The sequence below is a fragment of the Lemur catta genome, chromosome 1 (assembly GCF_020740605.2).
Source record: "Lemur catta isolate mLemCat1 chromosome 1, mLemCat1.pri, whole genome shotgun sequence".
Taxonomy (NCBI): Eukaryota; Metazoa; Chordata; class Mammalia; order Primates; family Lemuridae; genus Lemur; species Lemur catta.
The window spans coordinates 33,585,307-33,613,089 of record NC_059128.1 but is presented as its reverse complement, the minus strand read 5'-3'; the positions used below and the strand labels follow the sequence as shown (position 1 = coordinate 33,613,089).

The window sequence follows — 27,783 nt, the reverse complement described above, 5'->3', positions numbered from 1 at the left end:
TCATTTACCTGCCCTCTTCACCCCAGGTTATGTACACTGCTTTGTGAAAAGCTCTTGGCATCTGGGATAGTCTTACTCCTTTTCAAGATATTCATCTTGTAATAAACAAGCCTTGTTCACAGCCTCAAACCAGCACTGCCAGTGCGTAGGTGGGTTTCCATATAACTGGGCCAACCTGAACAGCTACCAGAATGGACTCAAGTGACTAGAACATAACTCTAGATTATTACAATTTTATACCACTGTAACCAATGATCGTGTGTTACCAAATAGTGAGACTGGTGCTGGGAGGGGAGGGTAGAAGCAGTGGGATGTCTGTTGCCATAATTTTAAAGTTTATAGGAATATATAATCAGTAACTACTGAGCCTCTCATGCCAATTAAGCTGTGAGGATACAAAAGCAGAGTATATTAGGCATTCCCAATCATGTTGCATCATCTAGCATTGCTCATAATGTTGGAAGGAAAAAAAAATAACCAGAATCTGCATATCAACTCAGTTGCAAGAAGGAATTACAAGGCATTTGAAAAGTGTAAATGTAAAAATATCAATTGAATACTCATTGACACAAAGCAGATTTGTTTTGAGCAACACTATTTTTGAGTACTTAAGGGTGGTGCTTTGCACACATTACTTCTTAAAAATCCTCATAACCCCCGATTTGGGTATTTTCAGAAGCAGGATCAGAGTTGTCTTGCCCTAGGTTCCACATCTAGTTAAGCAGAACTGTTTCACAAACCTTATTACATTGCCCATGTTCTTCCACTAGATACCCCGCTTCCTCCCCTGAACACCCCCGATCAACCTAGATTCAACCTGGATTTAAACTTAATAGTGCTAACCATTAAAGTTTGGAACAAATACAGCTTCCCTATAGGACTGAATCTAGCTAGTTATTTCAAGTAAAACGGTGAAGCGGTTTACTTCACGTTCACGGTTGGACTACCACGAAGAATTAAGCCCTGAGCAGCTTTACAATGAGTAAGCCAATCAGCTGCCACAGCGAAGGTTGTAAAGAGGACCGGGCAGCAGGTGGGGCTTTCGGGATCAGCGGAGAAGCCGGGATCCGGCTACCGCTCGCACGGCCCGTGCGAAGAAGGGTCTCGGCCCGCGGCCCCGCTCTGCCCCGCGCCTCCGGCCGCCGAGTGCGGGCGCCGGGCGGTGGCCTGGGCGACGCTGGGGCGCGGCCGTGGTGAGGCCATTTACCGGGTGCCCGATTCCTACACGATGAAGAGGCGGTTGGACGGGCAGACACTTTCCAAGATGGATGTAAGTGCAGCCTTGGTCGCCCTCGCTGCGGGGGCCGGGGGAAGGCGGGCGCTGGGCGCGGCGGGAGCCGGGGTGGGAGCCCGGGATAGCCCCGCGGCGGGGCGGGACGCCTGCGAAACGCCCTTTGCTGCGCCTCTCGCCCTCCTCCGAAGGCGGGTCGTCGCCTTTGTCCCGGGCCAGCGGTTCTCAAAGAGACACGGGCGTATTCACCTATAAAAACAAAACTTTAGAGGTGTATCCGGCAAACGGTCAGAATTGAATTCTGGCTCCCTACGCAGGTATTTAGGTAGTTACGAAATCCCACCTCACCAATTCTCATTGGTTGGTTGCAAAATAAGCCCCGCCGCGGGAGAAGCCGCCCTGCCCTGGGGAGGGTCCCTGCAGATGGGAGCCGCGGGGTGCACCGCTCCGCGGCGGGACCCGAGCGAGCTGCTGGGCCAGCGGCCTCCGAAGGGCGGGCTCAGGGTTACAGCGGGCGCCTTCATTAGGAGTGCCCCACTCAGCCTAAAGGCTCAGGCTGCCCTGGGCGTCAACTTAACTGTCGTCCGAATTCCAATGAATCGGTAAATGGCTACGTGCGTGAATTTCCTTCCTTTCCCCCTCGTCTTCCCTTTCTTCTTTCCTCTTTCCCTACTTTCCTCTCTACCTTCCTTCCTACGCCCCTCCTCCCCTCCTGCCTACTGAAACCACACCTAAAAACAATCAAAAAGGATATCATCCTGGCTTCAAGTTAAACACACTAAGATTTTACATTTTTATTGAGTTAAAGAGCAACTAGGAGAAATTATTGTTAAAGGTTTAGTGTGGCATGTGGATTGTAAACTGAACTTGTAATTATTTTTGCTGCAATCATTTCATTTTACAGCAATTGGGATTACGATTAGGAATGTGGTACTGGAAAGATGAAACCAGAAGTCTTGAATTCAGAAGGTAAATTTTAACAAAATTTCGTTAGCGTTTTTAATAAAAATTACGTGTGCTTGGGGTAAAAAAATAATTCAACCAATACTGGAAAGTATAAACAATAAAATACATACCACTGAAACCCCACCATCTGGAGATAAACATTTTGGTGAACAGCCTTTCAGACATCACTTTCTTAACCCTTATCAGCTGCTTCCCCTGTACCAGACACTGCTAATCAGTTTACCATCCCTTTGAAACAGCTGCCTGTTAACCAGTTTACAGATGAAGAAACTGAGGTTTCAAAGCGTTAAGCAATTTGCAGAAAACTAAGTGACTTACTTAGCCCAATCACACAGCTCAGAGGTGACTAAGAATGATTTAAATGTAGGTCTGTTTGACTCAGAGTCCATATTTTTAACTATTGTATAAATTTGCCTATTTGCATTATAGAAATACAGTTTTACAATACTGGGACCATATTACACTTGCTGCAATAAAGGGGAAATCTTACCAGGTAAAATTACTAGATTAGAAAAAACTAATTTTAATCTCCTTTGAGAAACACTGACTCTGTTAAAAAAGCATATATCGCTAAACTAATAACACTAGCCACTATCTGTTATGCACATATTATGTGCCAGACATTTGCATATTTTTCTAATTCTATGGCTATGGAAAGTGAGCATTAATATCTTCATTTTATAGATGAAGAAACAAGGCTCAGGGAGATCAAGCCACTGCACCAAAGTCATGCAGCCAGTAAGTAGCAGAACTGACAGTTTGAACCAAGATTTGTCTGATGCCAGAGTCCTTCCCATTGTACACACTGTCTCCCTTGACTAGACTGTAAGCCCCTCAGTGACAGGAGCTGTCTCACTCATCTTCATGTCCCTGGAGCCATCTACAGAACTTCACAAAGTAGGTGCTCAACAAATGTTTACTGAGCTGTTCAATAAACCATCTATAATAGATTCAAGCAGAGGAAGATTAGAGGCAGGGGACCAACTAGGAGCCTAGTTGTAAGATGCTTACAGATAGTTAAACCAGTGAGAAACAGTGAGTCAGAATTAACTCCATGTTGGTAAAAACAGACAGAAGGATGAAAGACTAAGAAATATTTAAGAGATGGAATTGACAGGATGTTTGGATAAAATTGGTAGGATGTAGAGTCTGGATGTGAAAGGAGTGGGAGAAGTAGGTGTCTAGGTCTTCTCCTCGGTGTCTGACTTGGGTGATTGTGTGGCTGCAATTGCCCTTCACCTGTATACAGAAGAAAAGAGGCAAAACCAGTGATGTGTTTGCGGTTGCTATGACTTGTTCACATGGATACATCTCAGGCTGTTGGACAAATGGCGCTGGAGGTCAGGATAGGAGTTGGCTAGCAGATGTAATTTATAGGTAAATATAATGACATGTTTAATGTCAAACAATTCAAAGGCTCAACATTTTATTAGAGTCAAAATCAAAAGTTTATATTTCATAGAATATTTATTTCAGTATTTCTAACTTGTCATTTTCAAAGCAGTAATTTCACTTTTTTTTCTCAGATATGTCACAGGATTCTGTTCAGTAGCTCTGAAACATGACACTCGGTGAGTGTGAGGTAGACAGTGAGATAGCTTTGGGATTAGACAAGGTAGTCACAGGAGTCAAAATACATGTTAAAGCACAAGACAATGTGGGTATGAATTTTAAGTGCCAACATTTTCTTTCCTCGTCTATCTATATATACGTATCTTCACATATATTTAAAGGCTATCTCAGTCTTCTCTTCTTATGAGGAAGATTGGACCATACTTTTACTTGTTCTATAGACAAGTAAATACTATATGGTTACATTTATATAAAGGTTTTAAAAAACAGACAAAAAAGAACTGCAATCATAGGAGTCAAAATTAATGGTTACCTTTGGGGGGTTATCAACTGATGAGGGGTGGAGGGAGGTATAAGGGATTAGGAAGCCTTCTGAGGTGGTGGAAATGGTTTATATGTTGATCTGAGTGGTAGTTACATGGGTGTATACATATGTAAAAAATTCACTAAGCTGTATACTTTACTACGTGGAGGTTATAACCCAATTTAGAAAGTAAAAAACAAAACAAAAACCCAAACTCGAGAGACTATGTGGATTACACAAATTGGGGGGCAGTTCAGGGAGATGGAGAAAGGAACACTATGAAGAATAGAATGGGGGCAGCTCTTTTGTGGTGGAGCTGCTTTGCAACTCAATGTGGTGAACCTAGACTATCAGGATTACCTTGGATTACCCTACCAGCTGCTAGGGACGGTACTAAGTTAGAGGAATGCAGACCTTTGTATATTTTAGGTCACAGTATTTGGATTTGTTGGAAATATAGCTACTGATTCCTTGTTAGTCTGAGCATATACTATCATAAATTTTAAAATGTAGGTTTGAAGTCAGAGAAGACTCTTGGGCTGGAACATGCTGGTTTTGTAAGAGACAAAGGCTGCTGGAGACTCACGTCACTCCAGTTCATGGCGCAAGGACAGGGCTGAGGCAGAGGTGACTGAGAGTAGACAGTGGTAGGCATGGAAGCTGCAGGGTGAGCAGCCTGTTCAGTGACTGCTCTCACAGCTGGGTTTGTTTAGTGTCACTCCACAGACCTTTATGAGCACACCTGGCATGACTGTGTCTAGGCTCTAGAGAGCCCCCTCCCATGCTAGCAAGAAGGAGCAAGATTAGAACTAGATACACAAGAAAATTATGCAGGGAGTGACTAGGACCCAGAAGAACTCTGGCAGGAGAATGGAGAGATAAGGAATGTGGGAGAGCCAGTAAGTGTGTGGAGGAGATAGAAGGCAAAATGCTTGCTTTTTTAGACATGCACAATTTGAGGTGCCTGCCTGTGGGACGTCTATGTCAAGAATCCGGTAAGCAGGAGTGTGGCCCTCAGGAGAATGGTGAGTGCACAATTACAGTGAGAAGTGAAATGACTGAGGCTAGAACCCTAGGAAATATGTACCTTTAAAAATTATGAAATAACTTTTTAAAAATCACACTATTCAAAAAACTCAGTGGGTACTTGTCGTCCCAGCTACTTGAGAGGCTGAACGGGGGCTGGGGTAAGGCTGGGCATAGGGTGGTGGGAATCACTTGAGGCCAGGGGTTCAAAGCTATAGTGTGCTATGATCATGCCTGTGAATGGACCCTGCACTTCAGCCTGGGCAACATAGCAAGACCCTGTCTCAAAGAGGAAGAAGAAGAAGAAAAATACCAATAAGCAAAAAACAAATGAAAAACTTAAACTTACAGTTCTACCCAGCAAGAGCAGCTATTAACATGTTAACATCTAGGTATATAGCTTTTCAAATCTCCTCCTCTTCCTCTGAGGTAGTGTCTGCAGACTTGTCCCTGCAAGTGCTCCTCCTCCAAGTGGCGAGAGAACTAGCAGTCTCCTCAGTCTCTGCTAAGGTCACTGACTCCCCTGCGGCAGCTCCAGACTTCTCTTTTATCATGGCCTAGGGGAAGATGCCAGTAGCCACCAAGGAGCTTTAACTTGTGTGGAAGGCAAGAGCGGCTGGCCCTTTCATTGCATTTAAGTGATGAGTTCTAGAGGGAAAGCATGAGGTTTTTTTCTTGTTTACTTCAGGGCAAAGGGAATTGCATGATCACGTTGTGATATGAGGAAAGCACATCCACCAATCGCTGTCCGTGAGAGGACTCAATTCTAAATGGGTGGCCAGACTGACGGGGGACTGTGGAGATGGTAGGAGGGTACAGACTAGCCCAGACTGTGGTTTGGACATCGATCAGAGGTGCAATTCAAAATGCAATTTTCAACTATTACTAGTCTTGCTTCTTGGTGATTCCGAATGCATTGTGAACATAGGCTGCCTTTAGGGCTCTGGCGGGGCACTCACAGAATGGAACCTGTATCACCAGCCGAGTTAGAGAATGACTTCAGTCAAGTGAGAGCTGCTCAGACAAGCATGAAATGGAGAAGCCATGTCTAGAGGACAGAGCATGAGGATGAGAAGTTTAGCAGCAAATGCACTGCCCACCACCAATTTCAACCACTGAGACACGGGCCAGCCTCTCCATCAGCCTTAGTTCTCCATCAGTAAAATGACAGCTTTATACTAGGTGATCTTTTCGATGTCATCTAACCCCTAAATTCTATGACTTTATAATTCCAAGTTAATTTGACTAACTTCATATATCTTATCTGTAAAATAGCCCCAAATGTAACCTTTCAAATTTCTTATTTTAAGGCTTTCTCATCTTAGAACACTCAGGCAAACTAGTATAACAAGAAACTCTGAATTACGGGGATGGGACTGAGAAAAGGGTGGAAGACACAATTCAATGTGACATTAACTTTGTTTGGGTGTTTCTATCTTCTCTTGTCTTCTGGAGAAGAGAAACCCTGGGGAAAGCTGGGAAGACCTGAGACTCCTTTAGCCTGGCAGGAAAATAATGGTGAATGGCTTGTAAGTGTCCACGGAAAAATCTGAAAACAACTTTGAGTTTTTGTTTAGTATGGTTATAGTAAGGACAAGAGGTAATAGTCTGCACGTTAGACTTTCAGCAAGCAGAATGGTCTTCAAAGAGCCATTGGAAAACATCTGAAAGTTTGGGGGGATTTGAATATTTTGTTAAAAGCTGTCTAAGTGGTTTTTCAATAGAAGGTACCTACCACATAGTGTTTGTAATCCCAGTGCTTTAGGAGACTGAGGTGGGAGGATTACTTGAAGCCAGGAGTTTAAGACTAGCCTGAGCAACATAGTGAAACCCTGTCTCTACCAAAAAATTTCAAAATTAGCCAAGTGTGGTGGCACACGCCTGTAGTCCTAGTTACTTGGGAGGCTGAGGGCAGGAGGATCACTTGAGCCCAGGAGTTTGAAGTTGCAGTGACCTATGACTATGCCACTGCACTCTAGTCTGGGTAAGTCTGAGTGAAACCCTGTCTCCAAAAAAAAAGAGAGACCTTTTGTCATGATTGATATCCATCTTTAGAGGATGACGAAAGTTGAGGGGGAAGTGCTTTCTATTATTACATCTACATTTCAGCTTAATAAACATGTAAGTTTGGGCAGAGGTTAAGCTTCTGGGTTGTGTTACCAACGTGACATTGTCTCAGCCAGACAAATAAAAGTCATAACCCATGACCCGCTACCAAACCAATGGATTTGGCAGACACCACAATTCTTCTAGAAAATGCACTCTATATAAGGCAGGACCATGTCCTGCTGGTCTTCAAAATGCTTTTCTCTGTTTTCCTACTAGTATTTGCTAAAAGTCTGTGCATTGGCTCTAATCAGATACTATCACATTTTCAATGTCATAGCAATTCCTAACACATAGTAGGGACTCAGTATATATTTGTTTGTTGCTTAATTGCGATTCCTTGTTAGACCCATTACTGCTTAGTAGGACTTGCACAACAGGTTAAGAAACCCTGAGTTAAGTAAAAGGTTCTGAAACCTTCCTGGGGATGGAGAGGGTTGAGGCCTTTAGAAGAGTCCACAGCAGTGAATACCGAGAGGGCTGCTTGGGAGCTAGGATTGCCTGGAGGCTGAGCACACGCCTCTGTGGCTAGGGAACCCTGGTACCAGCGCTGGCTTCGTGATCTTAGTCAAGTAATCTCTTCCTAAGCTTCCATTTTTCTCATGTGTAAAAATGATGATAATAGTAATATTTTCCTCATAGAGTTGCTATGAGGATTAAATGAGATCATGCCTAAAAGCACTTGGTGCATAATAAGTGCTCATTACTTCCAAACTTATCATGAGCTTTCTGTTTCTTGTGAAGTTACTACAAGATTTTCAGACAGAAATGTTTTGTGTATAGTGATATTCTGGTGGCTGCTGATGGCTGGAGGCTGAATGTAAACTCCGAAGTTTTAATCTTCCTCTAGATACTTGTTCCATATGTGAACATATGAATTGAACGCTGCTGTGCCTCAGATTCTCTTCAGCCTGTGCTCATAATATATGCTAGTGCTAAGGTTACATGAGCTATGGTCATGATAGGATTCACTTTCCCCTGGGAAAAGGTTAAATTCCTAATTATCTCATTTCTATTGCAGTTTTACACCTGCAGTAGAACTCAAGGAAAAAGGAAAGAAAGGCAAAGCAGTTCACTTTGCTGAAACTGATGGTCCAGCTGCAGACAGGTAGTGTAACTTGTCAATCATGCCAGTGTTGCTGATAGCACCTCTCTGTGGGAGGGCTTAAGCCTTTACAAGCTCTAAGAAAATACCATTCCCATTATCCTGGGTTGAAATGGAAATACCCATCAAGGAAAGAACATGCCCTATTTTAGAATTATGGTGGGAGTTACAACAGTCCCTGTAAATGTATCCCTGTGATAACTTGGCTGTTACCACATTTTCAACTTTATAGCTTTTAAAATCTGCACATGATGGCTACACCAGAATAGATTATTTAAGTGATCTATTTTGGATGGAATTTGTATTTCTATTTTATATCAGGCAGTGTGCATTCCTTCTTCCTCAGCAAAATAAATATAATGTTTAATAAAATGCATTCCAAAATGATCTTACATTAAACAAAACCCATGCATGGCACTCGGGCTCTCATTACTTTATAGTAAATGCTTCATGCACATCAGGATAGATTAAATACAACTAAAACCTTTTAAAACACTATTAGAAACTGTTATATTCCAAAACAGGTTCACAGATAAAAGGCTTGCTGCAAGAGATGATAAGTCAACTAAATCTCTAGAAAAACGAGGTCTGCATGGCAACGTTACGCTAGATGATGTTAAGTGTGAGTAACCATTTCCTCAGCCATGCACGTGTTCTCTTGTGTGACCCTCTAAGGCGGCTCTTCGTCCCTCCTCCAACTGTCCATCTTCTCTCCTTTCAGTCGTTGCTTTGCTTTTGCTACAAGATACTGAGATGCAGCGGATCTGTTCTTTTGCAACATTTATGAGGTATGTGATGCTGGTGAGACATTCTAGATCTTTTATCCTTTATTTTGTAGTAATTCCATTGATAAGTGATGACAAATCTGATTTTTAGAAAAAGAGCATGAGGCTGGCTGTATGCAAGCCTTCGTCTCAGGACTCAGTCTCAGAGACTGAGACCAGAGGGCTTGGGAGAGGAAGCCAGAAGTCACGGGAGGCCCACCTAAGGGGCATGGAGAGCCTGCTGTCAGGGCCCCACATGCGCTGCACTGTATTTGTATAACGGTTAAAGGACATACCCATTTAGTGAAGATCAGCTTCATGACACTAGTCATGTTTGGCAGCCCCAACATGCACTAGGTGTGTTGACGCTGGGTGAGTTTCCTGACCTTTCTGTGCCTCAGTTTCCTCTGCTACGAAACTGGGAAATATCCTGTCTGCTTTATACGGCTGTGTGTGGCTGGACTTTGCATGGGGTCTGCACTGTGAGTGCTCAGTGAGAGTTGGGTGCCCGACGCTACTGGCACCCCTGCCCAAACCCCTCAGCATTCACATGCAGACTGCTTCTGGCAAACATCTCAGATTCTTGGCCTGAGGGCCTTATTCCACCACAGGGGCACACTCAGCCTGACCGCAGGGCAAGCACTGGGGCCTCCGTGCCCCTGGAAGCAGCCCTCAGTCAGCGCTGTGCGAGAGGGGAGTTCATAGCTAACTCTGATGTTTCCTGCACTGTCTCCCAGAGTCTCTGCAGGACTGACCACATTTACTTGTTATCACTCCCTGTGTTGGCTTCTTTTCCTTTCCTGTCTCATCTCCCTACTTTCCTACTGATGTTTCCTGAGATCTCTTCCCAAATAAACTACTTACTCTCAAAGCTTTGTTTCAGGGTCTTTCTGGGGAACCCAACCTGACACTGGTAGTTATTAATATATTGAAAAAAAGATCTGTAATGGGCACCTTCATCCTGCTCTAAAGGTATAGTTAAAGAAAGAATGCCAGAGTAAGAATTTCCATTTGGGTCTACAAAGAAGGCAGCAAAAGTCTTGTAAGAATATTTAGAAAGAAAACAATGACTTAATTAAAAACAAACGAGACAGCATTGTAAATCAGTACAGTCTTTTTGGAGAGCAAGACATGAAAATTTAATATTCATATACACTGTGTCCTGGCAATTTCACTTTTATCTATAAAATTTTTAAAAGACCTAAATATCCATCAGTAGAGGACTAGTTAAAGAAATTATGAGATATAAAATACTCTACTCAGCTATTTAAAAGAATGAAGAAAATCTATATATAGTATCATAGAAAGAAGTCTATGCTACACAGATAAGTGACAAAAGCAAATTTCAAAGAATTGTATATAACAGCATTATCCCATTTATTTGCTGAAAACTATTTTAAAGCATATATTGACGCACATGTATATATGTCAGTGGAGGAGGATGCTATTCTGTGGTCCTCAACTCCTGGCTGCAGCCGGGTACTGAGCCCGGCTCCCCCTGCCCCCCACCCCTCTACCCCCCACCGGTCTATGGAAAAATTCTCTTCCATGAAACTCCACCCATCCTGCAGAGCTGCAGTTCCCAACACCCACCCACCCACTGGCCACACAGCAGGAGGTGAACAGCAGGAGTGAAGCTATTTACAGCTGCTCCCTATCACTCACCAAGGCCTGAGCTCTGTCTCCACCCCTCACCGTGTCCGTGGAAAAACTGTCTTCCATGAAACAGGTCCCTGGTGCCAAAAAGGTTGGGGACCGCTGTTATATGTGACTGTCTGTGCTTTAGAAAGTTTAGGATGTATGCACACCAAACTCTTAATAGTGGCTACCACTAGGGAGTAGGATGGTGTCAGAGGGGTGGGAGGAGAGAAGTTTTTATTAGATACACTTCTGTGCATTTTTTAAACAATGGAAATATATTACTTGTATAATAAAAAGTTTAACAATTAAAATTAATTAGTAAGCACAACTATAAGAATTTAGTGTTTAACCGCTCAAAAAGTTTTGATTACAAAAAGCAGATTTCTTACATCTTTAGCAGTATAGTAGATAGAATTTTTTGTGAGTAAATTACTTGTGTGATAGGTAAAATAACATGTTTTTCTACTTATTCTTATGTTATATGCTCATATATTTTTTATGAGAAACCTTACATTTGAAATAGGTTAGCATTTATTTCTTTTTTTCTCTAATCTTTCCATAGGAACAAGCATCTTGATAATTTCCTCATGGCATTATTGTACTATTTATCTCATTACTTGGAAAAAAACTCATTGGAAAAGAAACCCCAAAGCTATATGGTGTAAGTAAGATTTTGTGGTGTGCTCCAGCGTTTTATCACTGCCAGTATTAAAACTAACTTTTGCCTTGGTTTTTGTTCTTGTTTTGTGTTTATTTTTTTGTTTTGTTTTGTTTTTTGAGACAGGTTCTCACTCTGTGGCTTGGGCTAGAGTGTAGTGGCGACATCATAGCTCACCGTAACCTCAAACTCCTGGGCTCAAGCGATTCTCCTGCCTCAGCCTCCCGAGTAGCTAGGACTATAGGTGTGCACCACCACACCTGGCTAATGCCTAGTTTTAATGATGGAAATTTTTAAATCTAAAACATTTCACATGGGAGGAGTTTGCCAGGTTTTAAAGCTCATTGGATAATTCATGTGGATCTTCCAGTAACAAAATATTCTAACCGGTGCCTGTAATCTCAGCACTTGGGAGGCTGAAGCAGGAGTTGGAGACCATCCTGGGCAACATAATAAGACCTAAAAAAAAAATAATTATAACTCATATAGCAATAAGGGGATAATAATGAAAGTCAAATATCTAATTTTAAATTTTCTAGTAACCATATCATTAAAAAAAAATATCGAAACAGGGTCTTGCTCTGTTGCCTGGGCTGGAATTGCAGTGGCACCATCATAGCTCACTGCAACCTCAAACTCCTGGGCTCAAGCGATACTCCTGCCTCAGCTCTCTGAGTAGCTGGGACTACAGGTGCGTGCCACCATGCCCAGCTAACTTTTCTATCTTTTGTAGAGAGAGGGTCTTGCTTGAAACTAATTTTAATAGTGTATTTTTATTTAACCCAATGACTCAAAAATATTATCATTGCAACATATAGTCAGGAAGTTATTAATGAGATATTTTACTTCTTTTTAGTAAGTCTTTGAAATCTGGTGTTTATCTTATGCTTATAATATATCTCAATTCAGACTAGCCATATTAAATATTCAGTAGCCACATGTAGCTAGTGGCTACCATATTGAGCAGATATAGATGTTGTCTGTATGCTTTTTATGCTTACAAAGTTCTTGCTAAAGGGCTTGTAAGCATCTCATTTTTAAAATTCTAAGAATTTAAAAAATTAACAGATTTGGCCAAAATGACTCTTTCCACAACATAGGAAAAAACCCAAGGTTTCTTAGGTTACTTGGAAATAATTTAAGTGCTTTAGACAGAGGTGGCTCAGAGGTGTATACCAGGACAGGAATTAGGGAACTCAGTGCCCAGAGGAGAACAATGCCTCTCAGGCTTGGTGACCTTTTTGCAAGCCATGGAAGGAACTTTCCAAGTGCCCAGCCTGCCCTCCCCAGTTCATGTGGAACCAACCCAATGATTTAGCTGTTAGGAATGCTGGGTGGAGTCATTAACTTGTTGCTGCAGAATGTTTTCAAAATGCAGAACCCTTGTATACAATCAAGCGGTTGGAAAACCATTTCATAGATAGATAAATGTATAAATGTCACCAGTTTTCTAAAGAACCAAATAAACTGTTTAACCACTGTTGCTCCTGTAAAGCCATCATAATGTGCAACATCAGTGTTATTTTGGGGCTGCATTTCACAGCAGAGCAGCCAGAGCATAAAATGTTTCTATTGGTAGCAAGCAGAAGGGCTTAATGCCAGCTGTGGGCTTAGAAGGTTTGAGGATTCTTACTAGTCTCAAATAGAAACTTGTCAGACTTTGGTGGCACTTTAACTTGTTACAGTTTATATGGTGTTTTCTGATTCTGAGGCTTATTGCTAATCTAACAAAGAGATTTGTTTCATTTCTTAATTTATAGGAATAAATAACAAGGAAGAAAGGTTTCTTAGTTATTTTAAAGATGCACTGAACAGAACACAGTGGTATAAGGCAGACTGTTCCTTAGAAGGGATCAGTTACAGAATGACAAAAAGAACCAATCTAAATTTTAAAATGATTGATTCTATGGGGTGATTCTGAAAAATCGTAATAACTTTTTACTTTCAGGCTTCTAATCATTTGTTTACTTATTATAATTGAATTAAATATAGATTGCATTGAGATATCTACATAGAAGAAAAAATTGATTTCAGTAAAATAGTAAGGTATAGCATAGGGAAAATAATAGTATCTAATTCACCACAGGGTTATTGTGCAGAATTAAATGAGGCCATTTATATTATCTTAACCCAAAGCTTGGCACTTGGGAGGAAGCCTGCAGCCTGGGAGAGGAGAGCAGAAGAGGATAGAGAAGGATGTCAAAGATACACTTAGATGACTTTAGATGATTAAAAGCCATAATTCCAGAGAATTGGCCTAGCCCCATTTTACAGATGAAGAATTTAAGACTTAGAGGTTAACAGTGTGTTGGAGATTACATACCTAGTAAGTGGCAGAGCTGATGTTAGAACGTGGTTCTGTTTAACTCCCAAGCTGGTGCCTTAACTACTGGGCAACATGTCCAGCACTTCCTACCCATCAACTGCACTCTTTTTGTCTTTTTCTTTTTTTTTTTTTTTTGAGACAGAGTCTCACTCAGTTGAGATCCTCTTGCCTTAGCCTTCAGAGTAGCTGGGACTACAGGCGAGTGCCACCACACCCAGCCAATTTTCTATTTTTAGTAGAGACAGGGTCTCGCTCTTGCTCAGGGTGGTCTCGAACTCCTGAGCTCAAGGGATCCTCCCACCTCGGCCTCCCAGACTGCTAGGATTACAGGCGTGAGCCATTCTGCCAGGCCAACTGCATTCTCTTTTCCAGAGTTTATCCATTCATGATTAGAATTTATAGCTTTTGAACAATTACGTATGTACTTTTAAACCTCTTATAAGCATCTTCCAAGTTACTACAATCTTCATAATTATAATTTTTAATGGTGGCATAATTTTCCATGAGGCCAGCATTTGTGAATTGACTTACCTATTAAGAGGCAGTATATTATAGTGGTCAAGGGTACAGATTTTCATGTCTGGGTTAAATCCCACAGGGACTCACTCATATGTTAGGTTAATAAATGTCAAGTCCTTAAATAGTAACTGACTATATTACTACTCCTTTTATCCCTCTATTTTATATATTTTGGCAGTTTCCAGTTTTTCTGATAGATACATAATAATTGCATTGAATATCTGTACATAAAAATTTCTCTCTAATTTTGGATAATTTTTTTAAAAAATAATAAATTTCCAGAAGAGATATTATTAGATCAAAATTTACGATCATTTCTATGGCTCTTGAAATTTTTTCCAAATATTTTTTTCAAAGGATTATGTCAATTTTCCGCAATGTGTAAGTACATTAGTTTCAACAAAACTTGGTCAGCATTATCATTTGCGTTTTTAAAGATTATGTTTGTTAATTCAAATGAAGATCTGCCTGGAATTTTGTATGTAGGTTAGTTTCCCTTGACAATTTTTTTCCGTAGTTTTTTTCCTTTTTTCCATTTCAACACATAGGTTCTCTGTGTATATTTCCAAATATGGTCCAAGAACCACCTACCTCAGAATCACTTGGGGAGATTGTTTTAAATTTCCTGTGCTCTGTCCAGACCTACTGAGCCGGAATCTTGGAGAGGGGGTTGCACTGGGGATCTGCACTTTTAGGAAGCTTTCCAGGAGATTCTTTTATGATTCTTACATTTGTTAAAACTTTAGACCCATTGGCCTGAAAGCTGCAAGGCATTTCTTGATTGTTGTGGTTTGCTTTGGTTTGGTTTGGTTTGTTTTCCACAGCAAAAGAAGAATATTAGGTATTGGCGGCTCTGTCAGAGTAGGGTGAGGGGTGAGGGTGGGGCTGCTGGAGGAAACAGGGAGACAGGCATAGGGAGTGTCCCCTGGGGTATGTTTGGATTATATGGCCTTTGAGCACTTAACCCTGGAGCCCACTTTAGTTATTCCAGAAACCCATTTTATTCCAATGACTCAAGCTTTTTCAGCACATGTGATAGCATTTTATGCTCTGAAATATCTATAATATCCTTAAACACACCCCCTCCACATATCTTCATGGAATCAGTCTTGAGGTTAACATTAGAACAGGCTGTCGTTTGTCCCTGTTCAGAGTGCATTTCATTGAGTGTCTAGTGACACTTCACTTTTCCACAGCAGTACAGTGGAATGTACCATCAGCAGTATTGTTTCCTACTACATTATACTGCAGAAACTTTCAAAATTAGGCTTCAGGCATGCTGCAAGCTAAGAATGGATTGCCTATTTGAAAGTTCATTTGCAATTCAATTGGAACTGGAGCCTTGTTTTCACAGGGAAGCAATATTATTGTAATTGATGCCAAAGTTCCCAAAGTAGTAGTCTACAAATGCCTCCTTAGCAAACACAGCTAAACTTAGAACTGAAAGTAGGCCTATGTTCAAACGTTGAGCCCCAAGCTTAGTAACACAGGGAACCTTGGGGAAGCTGAGGTGGCATAGTCTCCACGGTGGTTTTAGGAAAACAGCAGGAAAGTGGGTATAGGTAATTAGTTAGTTGAACAGTTCTGTATAAATTAGGACTGCCTGTATATAAAATTGAGGGTACACAGCATAAAGTATAAAGAATCCATAAAAAAGCGAAAATTCACTGTAAACTTGAGATGCTGATTCCGGTGATTAAATATCAAGGGACTATGCCACAGCTTAAATAAAATAAAATTGGTAAGTGAAGTCTGTTGATTCATTTATATTTCTTTCAAAATAGTTTATAAATGTGACTTTTTGCTAATTAATGTAGGCATTTGCCCAAATTAATCCAAATTGTCTTTTTTTTTTGCACCACCTAGGGGCCTTGTAGAGAAAAAAGAGATGGAATTGGTCTTAAGTAAACTAGAAGCCGCACAGAAATACTTGGCGCAGAAGTACTGTGTCCTCGTGCTGGGCTTGGGCATGCCCGATAAGCATCACATGTGCTGTGGAAAGTAAGCACACACTCAAGATCGCATTAGATCATCCCTCATTTGTATATCCACATCCTTAAAACGCTCCGTTTCACTTTGGGGACCTTGAGAAAGTGTTCCTTTTTCTGTTGTAATTAGGCTCAGGTGGGAATCCATCCCAGACACCTGTGATGTCTCCTTTGAGCACACCAAGTAAGTATGGAAGGAATCTCAGAGTCTCAGCTGATATTTTAAAAATTCTCCCCCGCTTGGGATTAAATGACTTGATCTCTCAGTGAAATCTTGCTCTCACCCAGGAAGGATTCCTGCTGCCAGACAAGGGCCACTTGGCTGCCTTGGGTGGGAGGCCTGGTGGGGACCGGTGTCGCAGGGGGATCGAGTGTCTCCTCGCCCTTTCACTGCCTGTTTTGCGACAACAACAATTGCAAATACAGGCTGCTGCGGTGGGGGTTATAAGGTGACTCTGTGACTCTGTTTGTGGGAAGATCATTGTTACCTTAGGATGACCTTTTCAACACTACTATAATTAACATTTAAGAGAGAGTCTCATTCATCACAGGACAGTTTGGGATCACAGGATGGAAAGCTTCCATTCTTTTTTTTTTTTTTGAGACAGAGTCTCACTCTGTTGCCCGGGCTATGAGTGCCGTGGCGTCAGCCTAGCTCACAGCAACCTCAAACTCCTGGGCTTAAGCAATCCTTCTGCCTCAGCCTCCCCAGTAGCTGGGACTACAGGCATGCGCCACCATGCCCAGCTAATTTTTTCTATATATATATTTTTAGTTGGCCAGATAATTTCTTTCTATTTTTGGTAGAGACGGGATCTCGCTCTTGCTCAGGCTGGTCTCAAACTCCTGACCTCGAGCGATCCACCCGCCTCGGCCTCCCAGAGTGCTAGGATTACAGGCGTGAGCCACCGCGCCCGGCCGGAAAGCTTCCATTCTTAACCCAAACTTTCCTCTGAGCAGTTTCACAACAGGTCCAAGATACACACCATGGTCACAGCCGGAACTTTTGTTGTTAAACTGGATCGGAAAAGAACCCAGCACATGATGTATCTCTCTCTACATTCCCCACATTTTCAAAGATCAGCTTTGTCAATGAGCTTAGTTACACAGTTGTTAATATATACATTTTTTGTGTTCTACATTCCCTGTATACTTTCTTCTGTTATTCTGCTTATATAATTTCATTTACCACTTTGAATAGCAGCTCTGGTTATTCTGTTATGTAACATACTCATTTGCTTAACCCTTCTTTTTGTGTATATTTGTGTGGTTTCAGTTTTTGTTTTATAATATTTCTGCATTAAATATCTTTACACAAATTACCTTGGTCATTTGGGGTATTTCCTTATGGCTTATTACACAGAATGTATTTAGGTGGAAGGTACAAACAGTTTTATAGCTCTGCCAGGTTTTTCTCTAAAAAGGTTAAGACGTTTTGTATTACCATCAGCAATAAGCATACCTGTCTGTATTGGGTTTTATTACTTTAATATTTTTGATCATTTAAAGGTATATAAAAAGCTTAAAGATGTTTTATTGACTCTCAAATCTTTCATGAGTGTGAAGTCTGTGCTCTTTTTTGTGTAAAATAATTTATTGCTGCCCTTTTAGTTTTAACCATCTACCAAATGGAAACTGAGCATTTGTATAATTTTTTTAATATGTATCCCCATTGCAAGGTTTGGTCATATGAATCTATTTTTTCTTTAGTAATATCCAACTTTCCAATATTTACTAGTGATTTTTTTCTTCACTGCAACATTTCTTATTTATTAGATGCTGAAGTTTTCTAATATTTTAACCCAATTTGAGGAAGTCTTATTGATCAGTTTTTGTGTTTTAAACACAGAACTGTACAGTTTGTATTTTGCTTTAATTTATTCAACACACGTTGAGTGCCTCTCTGTGGTAGGCGTGGTGCTAAGTGCTAGAGTACAAAGAAAATACAGTCTTTAAGGCATGGGTATGGTCTAGCAGAGGAGTCATCAAGAAAGGAAACCAAAGATTGCTGACCAGTACAGTAGAGGTGTAGACACAGAATGAGCACCCCCAAAGCGAGCCAGGCTGCAAAGGGCATGACCTAGCATCCAATAATAAGAGTTCACTCCTGTTACCTTCAGACACATATTTGACATTCTTGCCTGATTGCGATAAATTTCTGGTTTGTCCCAGAGATAGAGTCATTAAACAAGAATTCCTGGGTCAAAGAGTATCCGCATTTAAATATGCTACATCATGTATAAATTTTAAGAGTCTTATTCAAGAACAGATGTTACTATGAACAAGAAAATAAATGGAAAAACATAATTTGTTAGAGTGAAGGGAGTATAGGTTATTTTTAAAACGTCTTGCATTATCAAATAAATTGCTAGATCTTTTGAGATATAGAATATATTTTTACTATTTTCTCATTCTCTTTTGTGGCTCTATGATTTGTCCTTCTACCCGACCCTGCCTTTTTTTGATTATAGTTTGGTGATCTAAAATGCTTCATGAAATTCCGTATTTATACTTTGCTATTCTCACCCTGTTTTTCTAATTTGTTTTACTTTATTTTGATCATTACCTAACTCTTACTAAATGTTTTACTTTATCTGTATTTTAATGTCTCTCATCTGAGCTTAGATTTCTACCCTTCCGTATAATGAATTTCACAAGTACAGGATGTGGTTACAATTTTTTTTCTTTTTTAAGTTTTCTAGATCTTCAAACCTTTTCATTCTACCTTCAAAAAGAAAAGTGAGGACAGAGACTGTATTTGGTTAACTTCATTCTTTGGTTGTGGTCGATTTTCTCCAAGTTGCTCCAGGATCTAAGAAGCAGGCATACCTTCTCTCATTTCTTCTTGGCTACTTATAAGGACGTATATTAGTCTATAAAGTTGAAAGACAAACATGAATATGAAGTTTCTCTCAAATGGGACTTGATATTTATTGATATTTATATCAATATATTTTCAGTCTAGGCTCATTTTCTCTTTTGGTTATGTCTTGGCATCATTGGCCATTTCTCTTCTTTTGCGCCTGTGTGCATAGTAGTGGATCCATGGCCCAGGCCCGCCATCTCTGGGATTTGATTCACTGTGTATGTGATTTTTTTCCATGCTTTGGGAATCCCCTCTTAATGTATCCCCAGCAACATTCATTCTTCATTCCACTATATCACTTCTGCCCTTTTGAGTTTCTGCTCCCATGTTCAGTTCTCTCATGGAGTTGACACGTTTGACTCTGTCTTCCAGGCTGGCACCGTGTGAATGTGGCACTCAGACCTCCTCCTGCAGGGAGTGCAATTTAGGAGCAGCCCCACGGCTACAACCTGAATCCACCACCAGGTTTGCACTGAGGCCGTGTGTCTTGGTCTGTTGGGTTGCTATAACAAAGTACCAAAGACCTGGTGGCTTATAAACAACAGAAATGTATGTCTCACAGTTCTAGGGACTGGAAGTCTAATATTAGGGTGTCAGCATGGTCAGGTTCTGGTGGGGACCCTCTTCTAGGTTACAGACTGCTGACTTCTTATGGTATCCTCACATGGCAGAAAGAGAGAAAGAGCTCTCTGGGGTCTCTTTTCTAAGAGCCCTGATCCCATACATAAGGCTTCTACCTTTGTGACCTAATTACTCCCAAAGGCCTCACCTCCTGATACCATCACATGGGGGTTAGGATTTCAACACGTGAAATTTGAGGGCACACAGACAGCCAGTGCACCGCACCATGCTTCCTCTGGGCTTTCTGCAGCCAATGTCTGCATGCGGCAGGACCAGACATGGGACTCTGATGGCTGACTTTGGCTTGAGGGCTCCCCGTTGGCCTGGTAGAAACTTTCCTAGAGCTGTGCCACAGTCTGAGACTCTTCCTACCCAGACCTTGCGGCCTCTCCTCTCTCGCAGGGTCAGACCTGCATGGAGATGTGACAGCTCTCCTTGCCTTCTCCAGGTCTCGCCTCATGTTCTGTCACACTCATCTTCTCCAGTGAATCTCTTGCTTGTCTCGTCTTGTCTTGGCATCTGCTTCTGAAAGGTCTGGAACTAACATATCCATCATCATAGCATTTTTAAGTTTTACAGTCATAATTACTTCTTGTGTCTTCCAAAAGTACAATCAGTCCTCATCTTTTATTCATTCAGCTTTCTGCAGCCTGTTCTTACAGTAATGCAACTAAACTAGTACTTGTCAAACTGTAAGTCACAACACATTAGTGGATCTTGAAATCAATTTAGTAAATCTTGAAGAGAACAGAATTAAAGAAATCAGAGTACATCATATAAAGTAAAAGTAAGTATTGTTTCAGGAGACTTTTGTTTCAGTGTGTGTGTACTGGGGACTCAGTAAATACATTTAATAATATATAATCATGAGAAATACATTTCTTCCTGTGGATTACACTCAAAAGACTTTGAATGCAGCATCCTTTCTATGCCACATTCTTCTGTTTTCATAAGAATTTATGCTTTTGATCAAACTTTTCAAGCCATTACATCATGGCATTACTTGTCAACCAACAATAGTTCTATTTATGGAATTTGGGTAAATGGTTATGGACCACTTGAATATATTAGTGAATTTCCCTTTTATTTTAGAAAAAAAATAAGTGGAAAATTGAAAACTCTAGTGTCTCATAGTAGTGTTAATTCAAATCTAGGAACCACTGGGCATCTGCATAGAATCTTTAGCTGCTGTCTGATGCAGCTGGGACTTAAGTAGGCCAAGTGTGGGTTCTACTGCAAAGCACAAAACGTGTGTCAAATAATGGAATTATTTGATATCTCTAACAGGCAAGGTATTTAAAATTGGGATTGACATTTTAGCATCAAAAACATGCCTGTGATCCAAATACAGGAGGCCTTTGCAGGTCCTGAGAGCTATTGGTGGAGGTTCAGCTTGCTACAGACTCTGTTATTTAGGAAGAGGTGGTGTTTTCTCTTCTCTTGACAAAATTTTCAAGAAAAGTGTTATGACAAAATTATAGTCATCTTTACAGTTTTCTACTCAATCTCTTGTAAAATCACCTTTTCTCATCTTAACGTTGACTCTACTTTCTTTTTGTGTTCAAAAGGTTCACTTCAAGCTGGGAAAATTAGAATTTGAGGTTAAAAAAACCTCTTAAAAATAATTTCATTTCCCATACTTAATGTTTAATCTTTAAAAGCACATATACATTGCAAATTAATTTGGGGATAAAACAATTAACAATTATATCATAATTAGAGACTTTATCATATTTTTTAGTTCCCTGGGTATAGAACCTCCACTTAAGTAATTGTCCTTTTTACAGTACAATTTCTATATGTACTTTTAAAGGAACCTATTATGTTTGAAAATAGATAATCACCTCTGGTTACCACTAGCTCATTTCCAGGTGGTACCAGTCTTTTTTCCATTGTGTGCAACATCACCTGCATTTTGTCCTGCCTGCTGGATAGCAGTTGGGAGAATGATCACAGAGCTCACCACCCACTGTGGACATAACAATTCCACACAGGTCAAAAGCTGAACAAAAGACATAGAGGAAAACAGATCATTGCAGGGTTTTGCCTGTAAACGTTAATGGGCCATGGTTATTAATTATCATGTCCTTGATTCAGGAGTTTATATTGTTATTTTGGTGGTTTTTATGTAGGAGATGATGAGGACAATGTTTGTGCCAGTTATAAGTGATTAACTGATTTTAACATCATTATTTCACTTCTTTCCGATGTGAATCAGCCAGTATTTTCATATGTATTTCTGACTTTTCTCTCTAATATATGCACAATAATATTGGACTTGAACACCTTATGCTATTTATCTCTAGGGTTATGTTAAAGATTTCAGTAGAACTAGCAATTTGAGGCCCCCCCCCCTTAATTTAGTGCTTTCATGTCTCTTGAGAAGTAGGAGGACATGCCTTTCTATTCTGAATACATCCGTGAAGTGCTAATATCACAAATATTTGGCAAAATTTTGATGAACATGTTCAGTAAAAGTTCTCTGTGTTTTCTAGGATAGATACAAAAACCTCCTTTGTAGGACATGCCACAGAATTAGACCTGTTCTTTGGTTATGGCTGATTCTGGCTCCAACTCCACCTCCACCCTAGGATTTGTACCTTCTTCCTCTGCTCTCAATGCAGCTGTCACTTGAGGGGTGACCAAAGAGGCTGGCGGTGGGAGGGAAGGTGGGGAGGAAGGGGGTCTCTCTGAAGCTCAGGTGTATAAATCATCCTTGCTCCCTGTACTCCCTCCCTCCTTCCCTGCCATGTCACATGCACCAAAGCCTCTTTCCCCTCCCACAAACACATCCCTTGGAACCCTTTCTTCTCTAGCACAGAGCAGGCCTCGACCTTCATTTAAACCTGATTTCACCTACTGCAGCAGGGGACAAGTGAGGGAACGCAACTTATTTTTTCTCTGTAGCCCCAAACCTCGGCTTCTAGGTGTTGCATCCCTTTAGGAATGACAAATGGCATATAATATAATATAATATATTTTCCTCATTTTGACTTGGAGCTAAAAGTCTAAGGTAGAGAAGAAATAAGAAATCATCATAATAGGCCACTAAAAATTTCTGGGTTTACCACCAGGCTAGCTTTCTCCTCTCTCCTTTGGATTGTGTCCTGAAACATACAACGTATAATGTCTTTGCTGACCAGCATGGTGGCTTGCCACATGGGGCTATTGAGCTGTTGGAATGTAGCTACTCCTAATTAAAACATACCATAAGTGTAAAATACACACTGTACAAAAAAAGTTTAAAAATGAATAAAATATCTCAATAATTTAAAATTTTTTATTATATATTGAAATATCATTTTGGGTGTTTGAATAAAATATATTATGAAAATTAACTTCACCTGTTTTTTTTTAACTGTGTCTACCAGAAAATTTAAAATTACATTTATAGATTGCATTATATTTTTATTGGATTGTGCTATTATAAACCCTGTTTCAATTTGTAGAAGATATTTGGGGCTTAAATTTTGTTATTTATAATCAATGCATTTCTAAATTTATAATCAGTTTAAGTATCATGTACATAATATAAAAATCATAAAATATGAAAAAAGACAGAAAAATGACAACATTTATCAGCAAGAAAAAAATTTACAGAGATTTAAACTACGTGGCTCACGCCTGTAATCCTCGCACTTTGGGAGGCTGAGGTGAGAGGACTGCTTGAGCTCAGGAGTTCAAGACCAGCCTGAGCAAGAATGAGACACTATCTCTACTAAAATAGAAAAATGAGCCCAGCATGGTGGTGCGTGCCTGTAGTCCCAGCTACTCAGGAGGCTGAGGCAGAAGGATCGCTTGAACCCAAGAGTTTGAGGTTGCTGTCAGCTATGATGATGCCATTGCACTCTAGCCCAGGCAATAGAGTGAGACTCTGTCTCAAAAAAAAAAAAAAGAAAAGGAAAACAACAACAACAAAAAACCTATGAGGTCCCCAAATGTACTCATTCTGTGCATCTATGTGTTAGACTCATTTCAGTTTCATATGCAGAGCTAAATCAGAATGACAAGAGGAAACCCACAACATTCTGGACTTAATTTCTGCAATGTTGGCTACATCAGTTTGCTTTGGGCTTTAAGAGAGCGTTCCAGTGTTTATAGCAATTTGAGGGAAAGTGGAGGTGGTTCATGTTACTTTCTCTTCTAATGTCTAAAAAAAGAACACAAAGAAAACAAAGAAAATGTGTGTTTCCTGGGTAATCACTCTCTCATTTAAAACCTTGCTAAGATAGTGCTGGTCTGCATTGTGCTAACGTGAGCTCTGCTCTAAACCTTCTCCCAGAATGTGAGCTGACTAGTGTTCCAAAAACAGCTTGGCTGGTTTTCTTGCTTCAGCTTGGCGGTTCGGTATAGTCTCTGGTTTCAGCTGACAGAGGACACGAAAGGGTGGAAATCCCACATAAACACACCTCTCAGGTGGAAACCTCAGGTGACAGAGATAAAACACTGAGACGTTTCCACTGGGCTCTGTTGTCCAATATTTTTATCTGCAAACTATTTTAAAGAGAAAGCTTTTTTCCCTAGCATTCTGGTTATGAAGACAGATGTAGATATCTGAGAGGCCTGAGTTTTGGTATAGGATCTGCCACTGTATGTTTTTGGACTTCAGTCTCAACTTCAGTTTCCTCAACTGTAAAGTGGGAATAATAATGTTGACTGCATCACAGGGATATTATGAAGACTAAATACGATAATAAATGTAAAGAGCTTAGCGTGGTACCTGGCATGTAGTCCATACTCAGTAAATATTCACTGTAGTTACTATTGCCTTAACTCTTTATTGAAGACTTGCATGTGAAGAAACTGGTATATGGTGGGGAGAGTCTGCAAGAGGAGAGGGACAGGCTTCTTTTTTTTTTTTTTTTTTTGAGACAGAGTCTCACTTTGTTGCCCGGGCTAGAGTGAGTGCCGTGGCATCAGCCTAGCTCACAGCAACCTCAGACTCCTGGGCTTAAGCGATCCTACTGCCTCAGCCTCCCGAGTAGCTGGGACTACAGGCATGAGCCACCATGCCCGGCTAATTTTTTTGTATATATATTTTTAGTTGGCCAGATAATTTCTTTCTATTTTTAGTAGAGACGGGGTCTCACTCTTGCTCAGGCTGGTCTCGAACTCCTGACCTCGAGCGATCCACCCGCCTCGGCCTCCCAGAGCTAGGATTACAGGCGTGAGCCACCGCGCCCGGCCAACAGGCTTCTGTAAAAGCTGAACCGTCTCTCCAGCCTCATCCTTCATATGGCTCCATACTGACCATGAAGTCCCTATGAGAAGGCTGAAAGTCCTGGGGTCATCTTCCCCAGACTGTGGGGGTTCAGGATGGTTCTGGAGAGCCTGGGACCAGGGCCAATCCTAGGAGTCACAGTTACTACAAGGAGGGCCCAAGCAAAAGCTGAGGCAAAATCAGGACTAACCTTGAGAGTGCCCTGGGTCTGGCCTTGGCCACCATGACTGGTCAGTGACTACAGGTACACAGCCCCCTTTGTCACTGCTCAAGGGATCCTGGGAATCAGAGGCTGAGAATCAGAACAGGAATGGTCAGGAGGGGAGGCCAAGCTCACTAAGTGTGCCCATGCTGGTACAGTATGTTTAACATTGAATTTGTGTTGCGAGGACTCCTGGGCCAATGCCTGCCTTTAAGAGGCAGGGCTCAAGTCTACCTGCGTCAGTCAGAGGAGGGGCACACCCCTGTTCTCAGGCTGTCAACAGCATGGCATAGACCTTTGCTGATTTTGTTTCCGTTTCTTTTTGCACCCAAAGCCGTAACCATTGTTTAAGACTTCTTTTCTTTTTTTTCATTTCAGACTCACCCTCTAGTTGTGTACTTCCATGCCTGCTTAAACACCCCACATTACCTCTTCCCCACCTTTCCACTCTCCTTACCTCTCCAGAAGCATTTGGAAGAATACATTTCCTCACTGGCTTGTTTATCCTGAATTTACATTGATTAACTTTCGACCAAACACTCTCAGGGTGTTGATCTGGGTAACCTAGGAAGTTGAAAAAGGTGTTGAGATTCCTTATCAGTGCCTTTGATAGCATTTTACAGCTAAATAGTCTTGGGGCCACAGGTTGTGACCCTACCTTTTGGGGAAGATAAGGACTAGATCAGTGGAAGATTGAACTTCTCTCTCAACCTGTACTTGTGAATTGTTATATTGCAGGGAGAAAATATCAGATACACAGAAGGACTGGAAGTTCTTTGAGGTGAGTCACTTAAGTTTTGGGGCTTTTCTCTTTGATATGAAATATGATGTATAGCAATAAACAGTAGCTGTTTGTCAGGCACTTACTTTTAGTGAATGTCCTTTCTGAAAAGGATGTAACAGGCTATATGCTACACCTTAAATTTTTGGTCTGGTTTCCCTCCTGCAAAGGTGAGTATGTGTATAATTTTGTACTGCGTTTCAGGAATACTGAGAAATTGGATCATCTGGGTTTGCCTCTACTTAGCAGTGTTATTCAGACAGGTGGAAGTTTTCCAGTTCACAGCTGGGGATTGTGATTCTTATCCGCCTTTCGTTGTAGTCGTTTTACACTTTCTGCACATATGTGGCTTGGATTGTCTTCCTACGTCAACACTTCACAGAGATTGAGGAAGAGATAGGGAGGCTCTTTCGTACCAATATGTTCAACATTCCCCGAAGGAAGCGTGAAGATAAAGAATCTGGAGGGGAGAAGAAACGCATGACTTTAGTAGAATTCAGGTGTGACCTTTTGCCTTTCCTAAGCTCAAGGACATTTCTAGAAAATGGGATGGTGTGACCTAAATGTCGCCTCTTTCCCCCTACAGGAGAATGATGGCAAAACGCCCTGCGATTAAAACAGCCATTAACATGCGCTCTCCGGTCATGTCCACTCTGCTGCCATCTCTCAGAGAAAAAGCTCAGAATGTCTTTGAGAAAAAGTATCATCATGTAGGCATCAAACTCCCAGCCCAGATGCAAGAGGAGGTGGAAAGTCTGTACTCTGTGCCCATGCCAGTGTAAGTGGACCAGGGAGAGAGACAGGAGAGGCCTGAGCGTGGCCTCCCAGGTGGGTTGGGGAGGGGCAGTGACGCGGGCACCATACCTCTGCCAGAGTGTTGAGCCAGGGTGACAGACACCCAGCTTCCTGCCTCCACCCTGCTCCTCTCCCTGTTTCCCTTCCAAAACAGCACGAGGTACACCCATCTAGAGCAGAAAGTTATGCCAGGTTCCAAACAGTTCTAGTGTGGAGGGGTGAGTAAAAGATTTTTTTTAGATGCTGATGTTTTTCTATGAGAAGAATCATCTTTGGGAAATGTGGGAAGGGGCTAGTACAAAATCTTGCTATGGATTGAGTTTTGGACCTACATGTAAGACCATAGTGATGGCTCATGGAAACAGGAAAAACTTTTTTAAAAAGAGTCTTAGCTTTAGTGTCCACACACACACTCACACTCACACACAACCACAGTCACAACCCCGCACCTCAGTCTTTGGCCTCAGTGCTTCAGCTATACCAATAATTCTTTTCACAGAGTTGGCATCTTGGGGGAGCCTCGGTGTATGTTCAACCCCCACACCCTTATCCCCCTTGAAACAGAAGAAAATGTGAAACCGTCTGGGAAACATCCTTCCCTGGTAGAAAGAAATAACATGAAGATTCAGCATACGCTGGACTTGGTCATGAAAGCACTGTCCTCTCAAACGTGGCCTAAATAATCTGGTACATTCCATTTCTGTAATTAAGTACCTGTATTTGAAGTAAACTGCTTTGACTTAATCACTTTATATAGCACTAATATTTGTTATTAGTAAGCTTTTAAAATTGTTCAAATTATTTTGTTAAAAGTTCAGCAGTAGACTATTAATTCTAGAAAGCTCTTGAGAAGCTCATTTTCCTATTTTTAGTAGTTTGCTTTGTTACTTATTTATTTTATTGATTCTGTGTGACTACTGAGGGTAATGTATTAGAACATTGAGCCGGTGTTCTAGTGTACTAGTGAAGAAACATTCTGTTATTCATTTCTAAGTTGATTTTTGCCTTATGAGAAGAGCTTCTTCGGTATACATGGAAACAGAATTTCATAGTCAAAAGGGCAATTTAAGACTTTTTAATATTAAATCTCT

General features: G+C 41.0%; 1 protein-coding gene across 2 annotated transcripts; it reads left to right on the top strand.

Moving 5' to 3' along the window:
- The first annotated feature begins 1,081 nt into the window (after positions 1 to 1,081).
- PPP1R36 (protein phosphatase 1 regulatory subunit 36) lies at positions 1,082 to 27,783 on the top strand. 2 transcript variants are annotated; one of them, XM_045565771.1, is made up of 13 exons: positions 1,082 to 1,270; positions 2,136 to 2,200; positions 3,724 to 3,768; positions 8,227 to 8,313; positions 8,835 to 8,932; positions 9,032 to 9,098; positions 11,278 to 11,376; positions 16,085 to 16,219; positions 16,337 to 16,390; positions 25,855 to 25,897; positions 26,219 to 26,397; positions 26,484 to 26,675; positions 27,192 to 27,783. In XM_045565771.1, exons 1-13 carry the CDS (start codon positions 1,229 to 1,231, stop codon positions 27,373 to 27,375), a joined length of 1,290 nt encoding a protein of 429 aa, XP_045421727.1. In that variant the 5' UTR covers positions 1,082 to 1,228; the 3' UTR covers positions 27,376 to 27,783. The 2 variants fall into 2 exon arrangements, with proteins under 2 accessions (XP_045421727.1, XP_045421735.1); XM_045565779.1 differs by lacking the exon at positions 16,337 to 16,390 and having other exon boundaries at positions 1,110 to 1,270.